Consider the following 14,346-nt stretch of genomic DNA (forward strand, 5'->3'; position numbering starts at 1 on the left):
ATCTCAATAGATGCAGAAAAGGCCTTTGATGAAATTCAATAGCCCTTCATGCTTAAAAGTCTCAATAAATTTGGTATTGATGGAACATATCTCAAAATAATAAGAGCTATTTATGACAAACCCACAGCCAATATCATACTGAATGGGCAAAAACTGGAAGCATTCCCTTTGAAAACTGGCACAAGACAGGGATGCCTTCTCTCACCACTCCTATTCAACATAGTGTTGGAAGTTTTGGGTAGGGCAATCAGGCAAGAGAAAGAAATAATGGGTATTCAGTTAGGAAAAGAATAAGTCAAATTGTCCCTGTTTGCAGATGACATGATTGTATATTTAGAAAACCCCATCATCTCAGCCCCAAATCTCCTTAAGCTGATAAGCAACTTCAGCAAAGTCTCAGGATACAAAATCAATGTACAAAAATCACAAGCATTCTTATACACCAGTAACAGACAAACGGAGAGCCAAATCATGAATGAACTCCCATTAACAATAGCTTCAAAGAGAATAAAATACTTAGGAATCCAACTTACAAGGGATGAAAGGACCTCTTCAAAGAGAACTACAAACCACTGCTCAGTGAAATAAAAGAGGACACAAACAAATGGAAGAATATACCATGCTCATGGATAGGAAGAATCAATATCATGAAAATGGCCATACTGCCCAAGGTAATTTATAGATTCAAGGCCATCCCCATAAAGCTACCAATGACTTTCTTCACAGAATTGGAAAAAACTACTTTAAAGTTCATATGGAACCAAAAAACAGCTCACATTGCCAAGACAATCCTAAGCCAAAAGAACAAAGCTGGAGGCATCACGCTACCTCACTTCAAACTACACTACAACGCTACAGTAACCAAAACAACATGGTACTGGTACCAAAACAGAGATAGAGAACAATGAAACAGAACGGAGCCCTCAGAAATAATACCACATATCTACAGCCATCTGATCTTTGACAAACCTGACAAAAACAAGAAATGGGGAAAGGATTCCCTATTTAATAAATGGCGCTGGTAAAATTGACTAGCCATAAGTAGAAATAATACCACACATCTACAGCCATCTGATCTTTGACAAACCTGACAAAAACAAGAAATGGGGAAAGGATTCGCTATTTATTAAATAGTGCTGGGAAAATTGGCTAGCCATAAGTAGAAAGCTGAAACTGGATCCTTTCCTTACTCCTTATACGAAAATTAATTCAAGATGGATTAGAGACTTAAATGTTAGACCTAAAACCATAAAAACCCTAGAAGAAAACCTAGGTAATACCATTCAGGACATAGGCATGGGCAAGGACTTCATGTCTAAAACACCAAAAGCAGTGGCAACAAAAGCCAAAAGCCAAAATAGACAAATGGGATCTAATTAAACTAAAGAACTTCTGCACAGCAAAAGAAACTACCATCAGAATGAACAGGCAACTGACAAAATGGGAGAAAATTTTTGCAATCTACTCATCTGACAAAGGGCTAATATCCAGAACCCATAAAGAATTCAATCAAATTTACAAGAAAAAAACAAACAACCCCATGAAAAAGTGGGCAAAGGATATGAACAGACACTTCTCAACTGAAGACATTCATACGGCCAACAGACACATGAAAAAATGCTCATCATTACTCACCATCAGAGAAATACAAATCAAAACCACAATGAGATACCATCTCACACCAGTTAGAATGGCAATCATTAAAAAGTCAGGAAACAACAGGTGCTGGAGAGGATGTGGAGAAACAGGAACACTTTTACACTGTTGGTGGGACTGTAAACTAGTTAAACCATTGTGGAAAACAGTGTGGCATTTCCTCAAGGATCTAGAACTAGAAATACCATTTGACTCAGCCATCCCATTACTGGGGATATACCCAAAGGATTATAAATCATGCTGCTATAAAGACACATGCACACGTATGTTTATTGTGGCACTATTCACAATAGCAAAGACTTGGAATCAACCCAAATGTCCATCAGTGACAGACTGGATTAAGAAAATGTGGCACATATACACCATGGAATACTAGGCAGCCATAAAAAAGGATGAGTTTGTGTCCTTTGTAGGGACATGGATGCAGCTGGAAACCGTCATTCTCAGCAAACTATCACAAGAACAGAAAACCAAACACCGCATCGCATGTTCTCACTCACAGGTGGGAATTGAACAATGAGATCACTTGGACACAGGAAGAGGAACATCACACACCAGGTCCTATTGTGGGGAGTGGGGAGGGGCGAGAGATAGCATTAGGAGATATACCTAATGTAAATGACTAGTTAATGGGTGCAGCACACCAACATGGCACAAGTATACATATGTAACAAACCTGCACATTGTGCACTTGTACCCTAGAACTTAAAGTATAACAAAAAAAAAGAAATACCTGTGACTGGGTAATTGATAAACAAAAGAGGTACAATTGGCTCATGGTTCTGCAGGCTGTACAGGACACCCTGAGGAGAGCTCCAGAAACTGTCAATCACAGTGAAGGTGAAGGGAAAGCAAGTATGTCTTCCATGGCTGGAGCAGGAGGAAGAGAGGGGCAGGAAGTGTTACACACTTTTAAACAACCAGATCTCATGCTAACTCACTCTTGTCACGACAACACCAAGGAGGATGGTGTTAAACCATGAGAAGCCACCCCCATGATTCACTCACCTCCCTCCAGGTCCCACCTCCAATACTGGGGTTATAATTTTACATGAGATTTGGCTGGGGACACAGATCCAAACCATATCACCAGACCTGGAACAAAGAATGGCTATTTAATATCGTGTACGCACCTGTTGCAGGTTGGGTTCCCCTGAGATAGAAATTAGGTTATGATAAGGAGCAGTCTCAAAATCAACACTTTTTGGAGAAGGGAAGAAAGCAAGATCAGACTTTGATATCATGCCAACAAAGTGCCTCTTTGTTGTGGTGGAGGCTTTCATGTGGATGTTGACTTGGAATACAAATTTCTCCATACTTTGTACCCACTTCCATGGATTCTCACATATCTCTTTGCCCCAGATTCTCTTTCTTCTCAAGTTTTCCAGTATTTCTTCTCTCAGGATAAGCTCATGAGTTCATATATATTCTAAGGTCAAGCAACTTCTCTTTTCATACAAAATGAGTAATCAGTTTTGCTACCAAAAATTATGCCTGTTGGTAAGATTTTCTCTTGTCTCTGTGTTTCAAGTCCACTCATAGGTGAGACCGCAGACAGAGAAGCTGCCATCCATTTTCAGCTAGTATCCACATGCCTAGTCTAGTTTGTGTCTTACTCTGTTAGTTTTTCTTAAGTGCCTTCTCTCAGCCCCCACAAACCATAGGTATGACCTGACTGAGAGGGACCAGCTCAGTGGTGGATGGCGTTGGGGGGTCTTAACCATTTGCTTATGCAGTTTACTTGTGCTTCTGCCCCTGCTTATATCCTACTTTAATTTTACAATGGATTGCTATTGGACCTGCCCAATATGATGACATTGTAACATTATAGCAAAACCCTATTCATAATAGGCAATTCTGGCTACAAGGTCTGACCCAAGACCCACCTCTACCAGGACCCAGAAGCACGTCAAAAGCTGTTTATTAAATGGTGTACTATCCTATGCTACAGGTGGCATAGCTTAGCTCTAAAAACCTAGAAGTCTCTGTTGTGATTTTCTGATGAAATTTGCCATAAAACTACATGGCATATTTTCCCACTGTAGATGCTTCCAATATTGAGCCTCTTGTGTTTTATGGACCAAGTAGCAAAACTGCTTGCACCACAGCCTAGATCTACATCATATGCCTTTTCTGCTTTGCGCACCCCTCAACGCTGTAAGCATTCCACAACATTGCATATTGTGCCAGAGCAATATTCCCAGGCATGGAAGGATGCTACTTTTAAAACCAGAGTGGCCTAGCAGGTATTGATTGTGTTTCCATTTATTGTGAGAGCCTTTAGATGCAACAATTTGTCCTTTATTTTGGAGGGGATGTTCTGGCATATCCCAGGTCACTGGACTCCTAGACATTTAATCCAAGTATTGAGTAACAAAATGCTCCTTGTCTATTTGATGTACCTTTTCCAAAGTGCTACCCTTTCCAATTTTATTTTGTTTCTTCGTGTAAAAATATGAGAAAGTTTTTGTGGCACTCCATTGAAAAATAGAACACATTTTAAGCATTTTCTCCTTGATGTGAAGTGTACTCTCTTAATCCAAGGCAGTTCAACTTAAGCTTCATTTATGCTTCATGAACTTGAAGTATTTTTAGTCTTTAAAGTTGCATCATGTCATGAAATGAAGTGGAACTATTGAAACACGCAAGCTAAATGTCATGTAGTTTCCTAAGCATATAAAAGAAATCTCGTCTATCTTGGGGGCAATTCAGGATGTGGAGCAGTAACCAAGCAAGTACTAGTTGATGTTAACACACATTGCATTTGACTGGAAATACCATTTCAGGTTGAGATATTTAAACAAAGAGTTGTTTAAGGGGAAGATACATAAACACTATCAATGAAGCTAATCATTTCCAAACCATAAAATATCTTGTTTTGAACTTGTTTGCTGAATGTTAACATTAATGCTTATTTTACCTTTTTTTTTTTAAAAAAAAAAAAAAAAAAAAAACAGATAACTTTGTGGTAGATTCCAGTTCTTGTGTGCGTGCCTGCCCTAGTTCCAAGATGGAAGTAGAAGAAAATGGGATTAAAATGTGTAAACCTTGCACTGACATTTGCCCAAAAGGTGAGTGGTAGCTCAGATTATTTAGATTATTTAGTTAGAACTGGGCCTATATAACAAGGTTTTTAATTCAATTTTAAGTGTACCAACTTTTTAATATAAACCCACTCTCACAACCAAAACCTGCCCACACATGCTTTCCATAATTTTGGACAGTCACTCAAAATATGAACTTTTATAGCACTGTATATTATTGAGTTTGAATTATATCTACTAAAATGGTCCAGAAAAAAATTCAGGTGTAACACTGATAGGAACTCAGTTACATGTTATTCTGTCAATAGGAAATCTTAAAAGCTTTGTTAAAAAACAAGAGTTCACATGGTTATGTTGGCATCACAACACATATTAGTTGCTTGGCACTGTATACAAATTTATCTGCTAAGCATAAAAAGTGATGCATAGGGACCTGAAAGTTACTCTCCAGATCTTAAAAATATATTTGGAAAGATGAGATCTATGAAATGACAGGGAACTTTAACATAAGTTTAAAATAAATATATCAGATAATTCATGCCATAGAATTCTAGTGGAGGAAGGAATCTCTTCCAGCTGTGTGTAGTCTAAATCTTCACCAGAATGAAACCTAAATTAAGCCAGATGAAAATATAGTCTAAATCTCAGGAATGTTGTTAAAGTTTTCAAGGTATCAGGGAGTGCCTTAGAAAAGGACAAACTCCAGACTTACTTTACATGGTCTTTTCTCTCTTTCTCTCTGTTTTTTCCTTATCCCCTCTCTCTATTTCTCTATACACCACCCCGCGCCCCCCCCACACAAAAGTTGCTTTGTTTGTTTGTTTAAATTAGAAGCTTCAGAAAGCATGTTCAATTTAAGCATAAATATTTGAATGGCCCTTGATTTTGGTTATAATTCACATCATTAGACTCTTTATTTACATATATTCTCCATTAGACCACTGTTTTTAAAATTGCAAGTTGTAGAGCATTAGTATGTAAGCCATGAAATTATTTTACTAAAGTTACCAGCATTTCAAAATCATTAAAAATGATATTTTCAAATAAAGTAGAAAATAGATAATTTTATGTTGCTAGGAGGAGTATTGATTGATAAAATTTCTGTTAAACTTATGTATGTGTTGTGTGTGTATACTGGGTCTTGATATAAAATGTAATTTCTATGATGAGTCATGGTCATTCGATTTTAATGCAGGGACAAGTTTTTAAAGCAGAACCAGTAGTGAATGTTGAATGAATGAATAATTATTTTACTTTTTAGAAAACAAAATTTGTAATATATTTTTATATGTTGCAATTAAAAATACTCTGCTATTTTACAATGAAGATGCAATGATTTATTGGCCAAAAATAAGTTTCTCAGTCCCCTAACTCTGAGTCTTGTTTCTACAGCTTGTGATGGCATTGGCACAGGATCACTGATGTCAGCTCAGACTGTGGATTCCAGTAACATTGACAAATTCATAAACTGTACCAAGATCAATGGGAATTTGATCTTTCTAGTCACTGGTATTCACGGGTCAGTATTACATTTTTGTGCAAGCTATTTTACAAAGTGTAGAGGAAACTGAAGAGATTCTTTAGTTGTGTTTATTTGATTCTTCTGGAACCTGAAGAGTTTCACCTTTCATTAATGCTCCTCAAAACAAAAGCAAGGGCCTGATTTCACCAGTAATGGCAGTATAATATAGTATAATGACATTATAGTATAATGAAAGTATAATGACATTCCAAAATACCTGTTTTGGAATGTGCTCAAATTTTAGTTTGGTGACTATTTAAGGTTGAAAATATAAATTTGTATTTAAACTAAATTATGTTTTAGGATATTCTCCTCAAATCCACAGTTTTCAGCAAGCTTGACTTATTTTTAGATATGTTTAGAGGAAAATTCATTCAAACTTCTAACTTATTCGTGAGAAAACATGAATTAATATCCTTTAAAATGTCTCACATAAAACTAATCAGTAAGTTGAAATTCCCCTGAGCTTCTTCCAGAAATTCTTTGTCCTGATGTCCTGATGTATTATTTTTGTCTTTTTTCCCTTAAGTTGGGAAGTTAGCACCACTGTGAGAGATGCTGCTAAATGAGTTTCATTTTGGTAATAAAAATTGTAACGTGATTTATCTGGGCTCCTTCATTACAGAATCCCCTGCTGGTTTTAACTGGAAAACAAACGTGTTTGCATTCTTTGAATGTCAGTATTTTAACATTGTATGTTATCTGTTTGTCTATATTACTACTTAATCCCTAAATATTAGCGCTGCAGGCTACAGATAAAGAATATCTCTCATACGTTTCAATTCAAAATCTTACTCTGAACATATATCAGATCATTTCTAAAAGCAAACTAATTTAACATAATATGAATAAATATGTCCAAATGGGAATGGCAAGAACAATAGAACAAAGTGTTTCTTTTCATTCAAATCAATTATTTGCATTATTGCTAAATATTTGTTTATTTTAATAGGTAGCTTTTAATACGGTCCCATGTTAGATAGCATAATAGTATGTGTGCAGCTGCCACCCCATAATTGTTGTATCTGTCTTAAGAAATGTTTTTTGTTCTTTTGTTTTTTTGTTTTTACTTACGTTTTAAAATGTATAGACTTGGTAATTCTCAGCCCATATTCCTACATGGCAACAATTTGTTGGAACTGCGTAGCCATATTAATCAGTTATCACGCTGTTAATAAAGACACACCCGAGACTGGGTAATTTACAAAGAAAAAAGAGGTTCGGTGGACTCACAGTCCCACATGGCTGGGGAGGCCTCACAATCATGATGGAAGGCAAAGGAGGAGAAATGCATGTCATACATGGTGGCAGGCAAGAGACGGTTTGTGTAGGGGAGCTTCCCTGTAGAAAACCATCAGATCTCGTGAGACTTATTCACTATCATGAGAACAGCATGGGAAAGACCCACCCCCATGATTCAGTTACATCCCACTGGGTCCCTCCCACAACATGTGGGAATTGTAGGAGCTACAATTCAATGTGATATTTTGATGAGGACACAGGCAAAGCATATCAGTAGCACTAGTCATTTTGAGATGGGACACACTTAATCAACTTTACCATAGTCCGCACTGGCCTTCCGAATCCATTTACATTGCTGTCTTACCCTCCTTTCCCTATTGCATAGGAGACCTGGTACAATATTTAGGTGCTTCTTCATAATTTAATGCATCTATGACATTTAATAAAGCAATATACCCACAATTTGACTATGTTTAAAACCAAATATCACATGAATGTAAGATTACATTATGCTGATAATGTCTTCTGAGAAATAAGAAGATAGAGCCACTTTGACTCACATTGCCTACTTTCACCTGGAAATAATAAATGAATTAGCCTCAAGCCTTTCACTGTGGGGAATGATTTGAAATCATATTCACATGAACTGCATTAGACAAGTTGTTTTTATCCTTATCGGGCCCAATATTCCGCTTTTATATATTAAAAAATTGCCACTTTTCAATTCTGAAATAAAATTTATAGATAATGTAACCTAAATATATATATATATATTTAATTATTATAATTCTTTAGTTGTAATTTTAAAAAAATACAAAAAAAGTAAGGTACAATAAAATAAGTATTGTTAGGGGAATGCCCAGTTTCCAATTATATAAAAGTTTGAATTTATGAAAAATGAGATTAGAAGACATTTTTGTGTAAGAAGTACAAGGAAATAAAAAGCAGAGGAACAACTGACCACTGGAAGAGAAAACCACTAGCCAGACACATTGTTATATGACAAAAGAAAGAGGGAAATGACTTTCATTGAAATTGGAGTAAATTGCTTCTTGACTTTTTGGCTAAGATCAAGTGAAATTGGAGCAACACGACTAGGGAATTATACCTGGCCAGAGTATAACCAAGCATGAAGTTTGCACATATGAGGTCCTAAATGTCTAGTAGGACATTTTAAGGTTGGATAAAACATGATGCAATCCTTTGATTTAAGAGAAATTAACAACCTTGTGATAAACCCTGTAAACTACAGGATCCACCAGTCTCTGTTACAACTGAAGCAGCTCTACAGATGTGCCAACTTCCTGTTAGTGGGGTGATGCTGCCCCCAGTGAGAAATACTGCAAGAATTCTGTGACAGTAGAAAGATTGCAGACCACAAAAAGTGACCTGCTAAGGCTAAAATTCTTAAAGATAAAACATGGGTAGGAAGATTTCAAAAATATTTTATTTAGTGAGGTTCAGATTATTTTAGTCTTGGTTCATCATAGAACATAATTATTAAATCTCTAGATATCTACTAGTTATAAAATGACTCTCTCTCTATATATATATATAATATGTAGCCATATATATATATTCACCTCTGGCCCAGAGTGGAGGAATGTTTAATAAATAAATGTAATAAAAAATGGAAACAGGTAGTCCAATGAATAAAAATGCATCAGGCAATAAGGAGCGTGCATTTCCAAATTTGTTGGAAGAATACTACGTTAGACTAACCCTGACTTCTAAGGAGAAAAATATTGCCCATTCATCCAGGTGAAAAATTACTTATGGAAAATCAACTTACATGGATTAGAAGTAGAAAAGTAAACCAAGTTTGTCTCAAGCATAAACTTAGAAAATGAGAGTTGGAATTTCTTCTTGGACAATTGGATCCAGAGCAGATTGGAATGTGATTTGTATCTCCACCATGGAGGGTTTGCGTTGAGTTGGGTGGCTTTCTCTCACGTCAAACACTAGGTTTCCTCCAATAAAAAACTTGAGAAATGGATTAACAATAAATACCTATTTCGTATGATTATTGTGGTGATTAAAAACAAAAGTTGTTTTGAATTGCTCAGCGCAGTGCCTGGCATATTGTAAAACCTTAACAAATGGTATCAAATAGAAGGTTGGAAGTGTGGGGAAAGAGGGAAAGATAGTGAGAGAGAGAGAGAGAAGGATGAGAACAGAGATAAATGAAAATCAATAAAAAACAAAACAAGAGGAGGAGAAGACAGTGCAGAGAAATGAAAATCAATAAAAAACAAAACAAGAGGAGAAGAAGACAGTGCAAAAGAAAAATCGCAGTGCCTATGTCTCGTTTATAGCACAGCATGTTGTGCAACAAATATTAATTTTATAGACTTGATTATAGTCTTATATAGACTTTTGGAAACCAAATAAAGGCAAAATTTTCCTTATGATGAGTCATGGTTCTTAGTTTAGATGATTATTTGTCCTTGATGATAGCACTTATACCTGGAATATTTAAAATTATAATTATAATTGGGTCTCAAGCATAATTTATAAGGTATTTTCCAGGACAAACATATAAATGAATTATGATGTATTCTTTATTCTCACTGTCATGCCAGCATGAAACATATATTCTGAAGCCTTTCTCTTTCATCTGAGGAAAGTATGGCTATAGAGTTAATTCAGTAGACTTAGACATGTTATATATGTGTAGATACAAGTATGGTCATGAATGTAATTTGTGTGTGTGTATGTTTGTGTGTGTAAGCACAGAGATATTTTAAAGGTGAACAATACAGAGTATTATAAGCAGAAAACTTGCAATGAATTAAAGAAATGTTTTACCTCACTTAATTTCCATTACCCGCAGTATTTTACTAACTAGCTCTTAATAAGATCGTATGGTTTAATTAAAATAGCTGAGATGTGTTTAACTAATAAAATGCAAAAATAACAATTTAATGAGGTTGTTATGCTTTTTAAAAATAAGTTGCTCCATAAAAGATGGCAATTTATCAATTAAAATTTTAATATATAATTGGGCTCAAGAAAGTTAATTGGCAAGTTTAGTTTACAGTACAATAGTACCATTGCCAGAAATAGTAGTAGGTACTCATTTTCTTATTTAGGATAGGAACTGCAGGAAAGTGTAGTGCTTAGGGTTATCATTAGGAAAACTTTTCCTTCATGTTTTGTTATGTTTTACACTGTTGATGGGCATGTGCTTAGAGTAACAAAATACTCACCAAATAAGCATGTTCATGCTGTGTCACAATGAGACACTGGCAAGAAAGGGTTTACATGGTAGACTGCAATGGTGATAGACAATGGAAGAGAAATAATAAGCTTGATGATAAAACAAAGTGATTTCAGTGGAAATGAAAATATGTTTCTCTGTCTTTCTCCTGAGCTTTATTTTGGATCACCAAACACAATGACAGGATAGACATAACGTTCTTTTGCATGGCTCTGAATTTAGTTAGGAAAGTTAATTGTTTTAAAGTACTATGTATTTCGAGTGGCTACAGGATGCAACTCCCAAGACATACTTTGAAGTCAGTGAATGGAATTCTGTCAACTTATTTTACAAGAGTCCTGAATCTCTAAAATTAACTGTATAAAATATCTGTGGTCCGTTGGGCTTCATGTTAACATTCCGGAATTCATTTCATTCCCGGTAACATAGAAGTGTTCTCAGTAAAGGTTTGGACTGACCCCGTTATTGTGTGCTTGCCCTGAATTTTGAGTCTTTCTCAATAAAGGCAGAATATTTGATTATACGACCTGAGCTGTTCTATACACTGCTTTTCATCAAAGAACAAATGTTGAAAGCTCATTCTTGTACTGCAGAGCTGATATTTCCTCTGTATACAAAATTCTTTGCACATTAAAAAGTGAAGGCAAGAGTTTTCCTACATGATGCACTTCATTTTTGGCTTCATATTCATCGAAAGCATAGTTATTTGTTCCATATATCTTTGCTTGTAAATAGAGAAAGTTTGCTAGAACGTTTAATTGAGACTTTAAGCTTTTGTGAGATATTAATATGACATTGAGAAAATTTTAATCAATAGTTTATGTGTGAATTATAGGGAAACACATTTTTAGTGTTTCTCCAACCTCAGCAATATCCAGTATTTGAGCCTAGTATAAAGTACTCCATGTTAAACTAGCAGTACATTGTATTGATTGCACTTCTTGGTTTGAAACAGTAATTTAATCAAGCAAATTTTTTTTAAAGATGTGGAATGGTTTGCAGTAGAGAAGAATATGCTGATGAACCAAGTTCAGAAAGCCAGTACAAGGTGGTTCCAGAGATCAAGTTGCTGGAACTGATACTCTTTTCAAGACTTGAATGCTGGCATGAATAAATGCCAATGGATTCAGACACAAATCCTCAGGACATAGGCCATATGCCTATCTGTTTGTCAGGCGATTATGGAGCATGTTGATTGATAGCCCTATTAAGGCTACTTAGAGTGGATCACTAGTGGTTATTCACCCTACCGAAAAGGAATGTTCTCAGAGACCGGTAAAAGAAGAGATATCTACAGTAAGAATAAAATTTGTTTGACTGCTACAGGTAGATACATACTTCTAAAAAAGCCTAAGATCACTGTTCTTAGAAGTTTTGACCTATCTTGAAGAAGCAGCCAATGGATAAAATTTAATCTCTCTGTAAATGATATATGTTAATATGAGGTGTCTACCTAGGATAGCACGAAATGTCTTTTAATGTAATAAAATTTTAAAACTTACTGTGGATTTCTTAAAAATAAAAAACAAAACTGGAAGTCTTACTTGAATTCATATACATGGAAGCGAATAGTTCCTGTGTTATAAACGTGAATATGAATAAGCTAGATAGGAACAAGATGGTTCTAAGTAATCTGTATGAAGAGATACTTTTGGACAATGTCATAAATATTATGAAAATTCATGAGTAGATAAATGTAGAGCTACAGAAGAAAAAAATGTCAATTTTATCTGTGCTTGTTTCTATCCTTCTTATGAATTCCAGGTACTATTAGCAATGTATACTTCTTTGAGGAGCAGAAATACCAGTTGTTCTCACTATAATATAATTTATTTCTAGACTATATATATTCTTCCAAATCAATAATAAACTTTTAAAACAAAGCAATGTCAAGTGGTTCATACATGAACTTGCTATCTTTGAGAATTTCATCAGAATAGTTCAATCTGAATAATCTTATAGATCTAGAATAGGCTTTGATGAAAATCTCATATTTTGTGACATCAAAAATGTCCACAAAACACCTATTATTCCTCCTCCACATCTAGCACAGATTAATTTAGACATGCATTGATAACGCCCCTATTGCTAATTAAAATTAAATTAGAATAAAATAACTACTGTCACATTTCTCATATTTTCACTCCTTTATTAAAATTTAAATTTGGCTACGTTTCTTCTTGATTTTCTAGGGACCCTTACAATGCAATTGAAGCCATAGACCCAGAGAAACTGAATGTCTTTCGGACAGTCAGAGAGATAACAGGTAATTTTTTAAACTGCAACTGTTGTGCTATGAACAACGTAATTTAAAAAAAAAAAATACATAAGATTGGCTGGGCACAGTGGCTCACGCCTGTAATCCCAGCACTTTGAGAAGTCAAGGCGGGTGGATCACGAGATCAGGAGATTGAGACCATCCTGGCCAACATGGTGAAACCCTGTCTCTACTAAAAATACAAAAATTAGCTGGGTGTGGTGGTGCGTGCCTGTAATCCCAGCCACTCAGGAGGCTGAGGCAGGAAAATTGCTTGAACCCAGGAGGTGGAGATTGCAGTGAGCCAAGATCACGCCGCTGCACTCCACCCTGGCAATAGAGTGAGACTCCATCACAAAATAACAACAAAAAAGAAAACAAAACAGAAAAAGTTACATAAGATTGGAATCAGCAACTAATTTTCAAAGCAGATTTTAGTTTGTAAAAACTCGTATTATTTTTAAAGATGGTATTAGCTTTTATGCATATTTTGAAAGCCCATGGAATTACAAAATGAGTGTCTTTGAAAGTCTGACATTAACAACTCTTGCAAGAGTCAACTGATCTTTGAACCCATGTTTTTCTGTTTACTTCTTCAAAAGAAGTACTCTTGAACATGGATAACATGTAGCATTTATTTAGCACATATATATTAAGCCTGTAATGTGTTCAACATTGTCTTAGTGGGTAATATGGAGCCCATAGATATGAATCAGACATGGACTTACCGTAAAATAATGCAAAATCTAATGAGAAAGGTTAGATACGTATATAAATGTCTTAGAATATAAGGGTGACACTGATATCCTAAGTATACAGATGAAGAGGTAAAAGATTTCAGAGAAATTGAAACTATATTTTTCTCTTCATCTAGTTAGACTACATTCTTGCATTTATAAGAATAAATCAAATTGAGTCATTGAAACCTTTCAACATATAAAGTTTTACCGGGTAAGAGACTCAATCTTGGAAGAATACATACGTAATAGAGTGCTTCAAAAATAGAAATGTTCACTACTCCTTTCTCACTTCCCACCTTTCAACATGTTTTCACCATATTTCAAGAAAAATCAGCACTAATACTAAGACAATGATATTCTGATTTATTTTTACTACTCTTCACTTGTAGGTTTCCTGAACATACAGTCATGGCCGCCAAACATGACTGATTTCAGTGTTTTTTCTAACCTAGTGACCATTGGTGGAAGGGTACTCTATAGGTAAGTGGATATGTTTAAAGTTGCAGGTCTCACAGATTTCAAGAGGAGCATCGTCTGGGCATTAAGTCAAAACCATCACTCTTATTGATTTACTGATTCTGGGGAAATCATGCTTCCATCCTTATTTCCAAAGATAAGCTCATTGAAAATACCTCCAATGATGGTATGAAGTATTACAGAATACA

At 35.4% G+C, this 14,346-nt stretch overlaps 1 protein-coding gene across 5 annotated transcripts in view; it reads left to right on the plus strand.

The window, feature by feature from the left end:
* ERBB4 (erb-b2 receptor tyrosine kinase 4) overlaps window positions 1-14,346 on the plus strand; it is a 1,170,744-nt gene that overhangs the window by 829,393 nt on the left and 327,005 nt on the right. For all 5 annotated transcript variants that reach the window (XM_050751368.1, XM_050751370.1, XM_050751367.1 and 2 more), the window contains 4 exons: window positions 4,614-4,727; window positions 6,093-6,219; window positions 12,877-12,950; window positions 14,071-14,161. In XM_050751368.1, the coding sequence (XP_050607325.1) occupies window positions 4,614-4,727; window positions 6,093-6,219; window positions 12,877-12,950; window positions 14,071-14,161 (406 nt within the window). The remainder of the gene's footprint in view (window positions 1-4,613; window positions 4,728-6,092; window positions 6,220-12,876; window positions 12,951-14,070; window positions 14,162-14,346) is intronic.

The sequence above is a fragment of the Macaca thibetana genome, chromosome 12 (assembly GCF_024542745.1).
Source record: "Macaca thibetana thibetana isolate TM-01 chromosome 12, ASM2454274v1, whole genome shotgun sequence".
NCBI lineage: Eukaryota > Metazoa > Chordata > Mammalia > Primates > Cercopithecidae > Macaca > Macaca thibetana.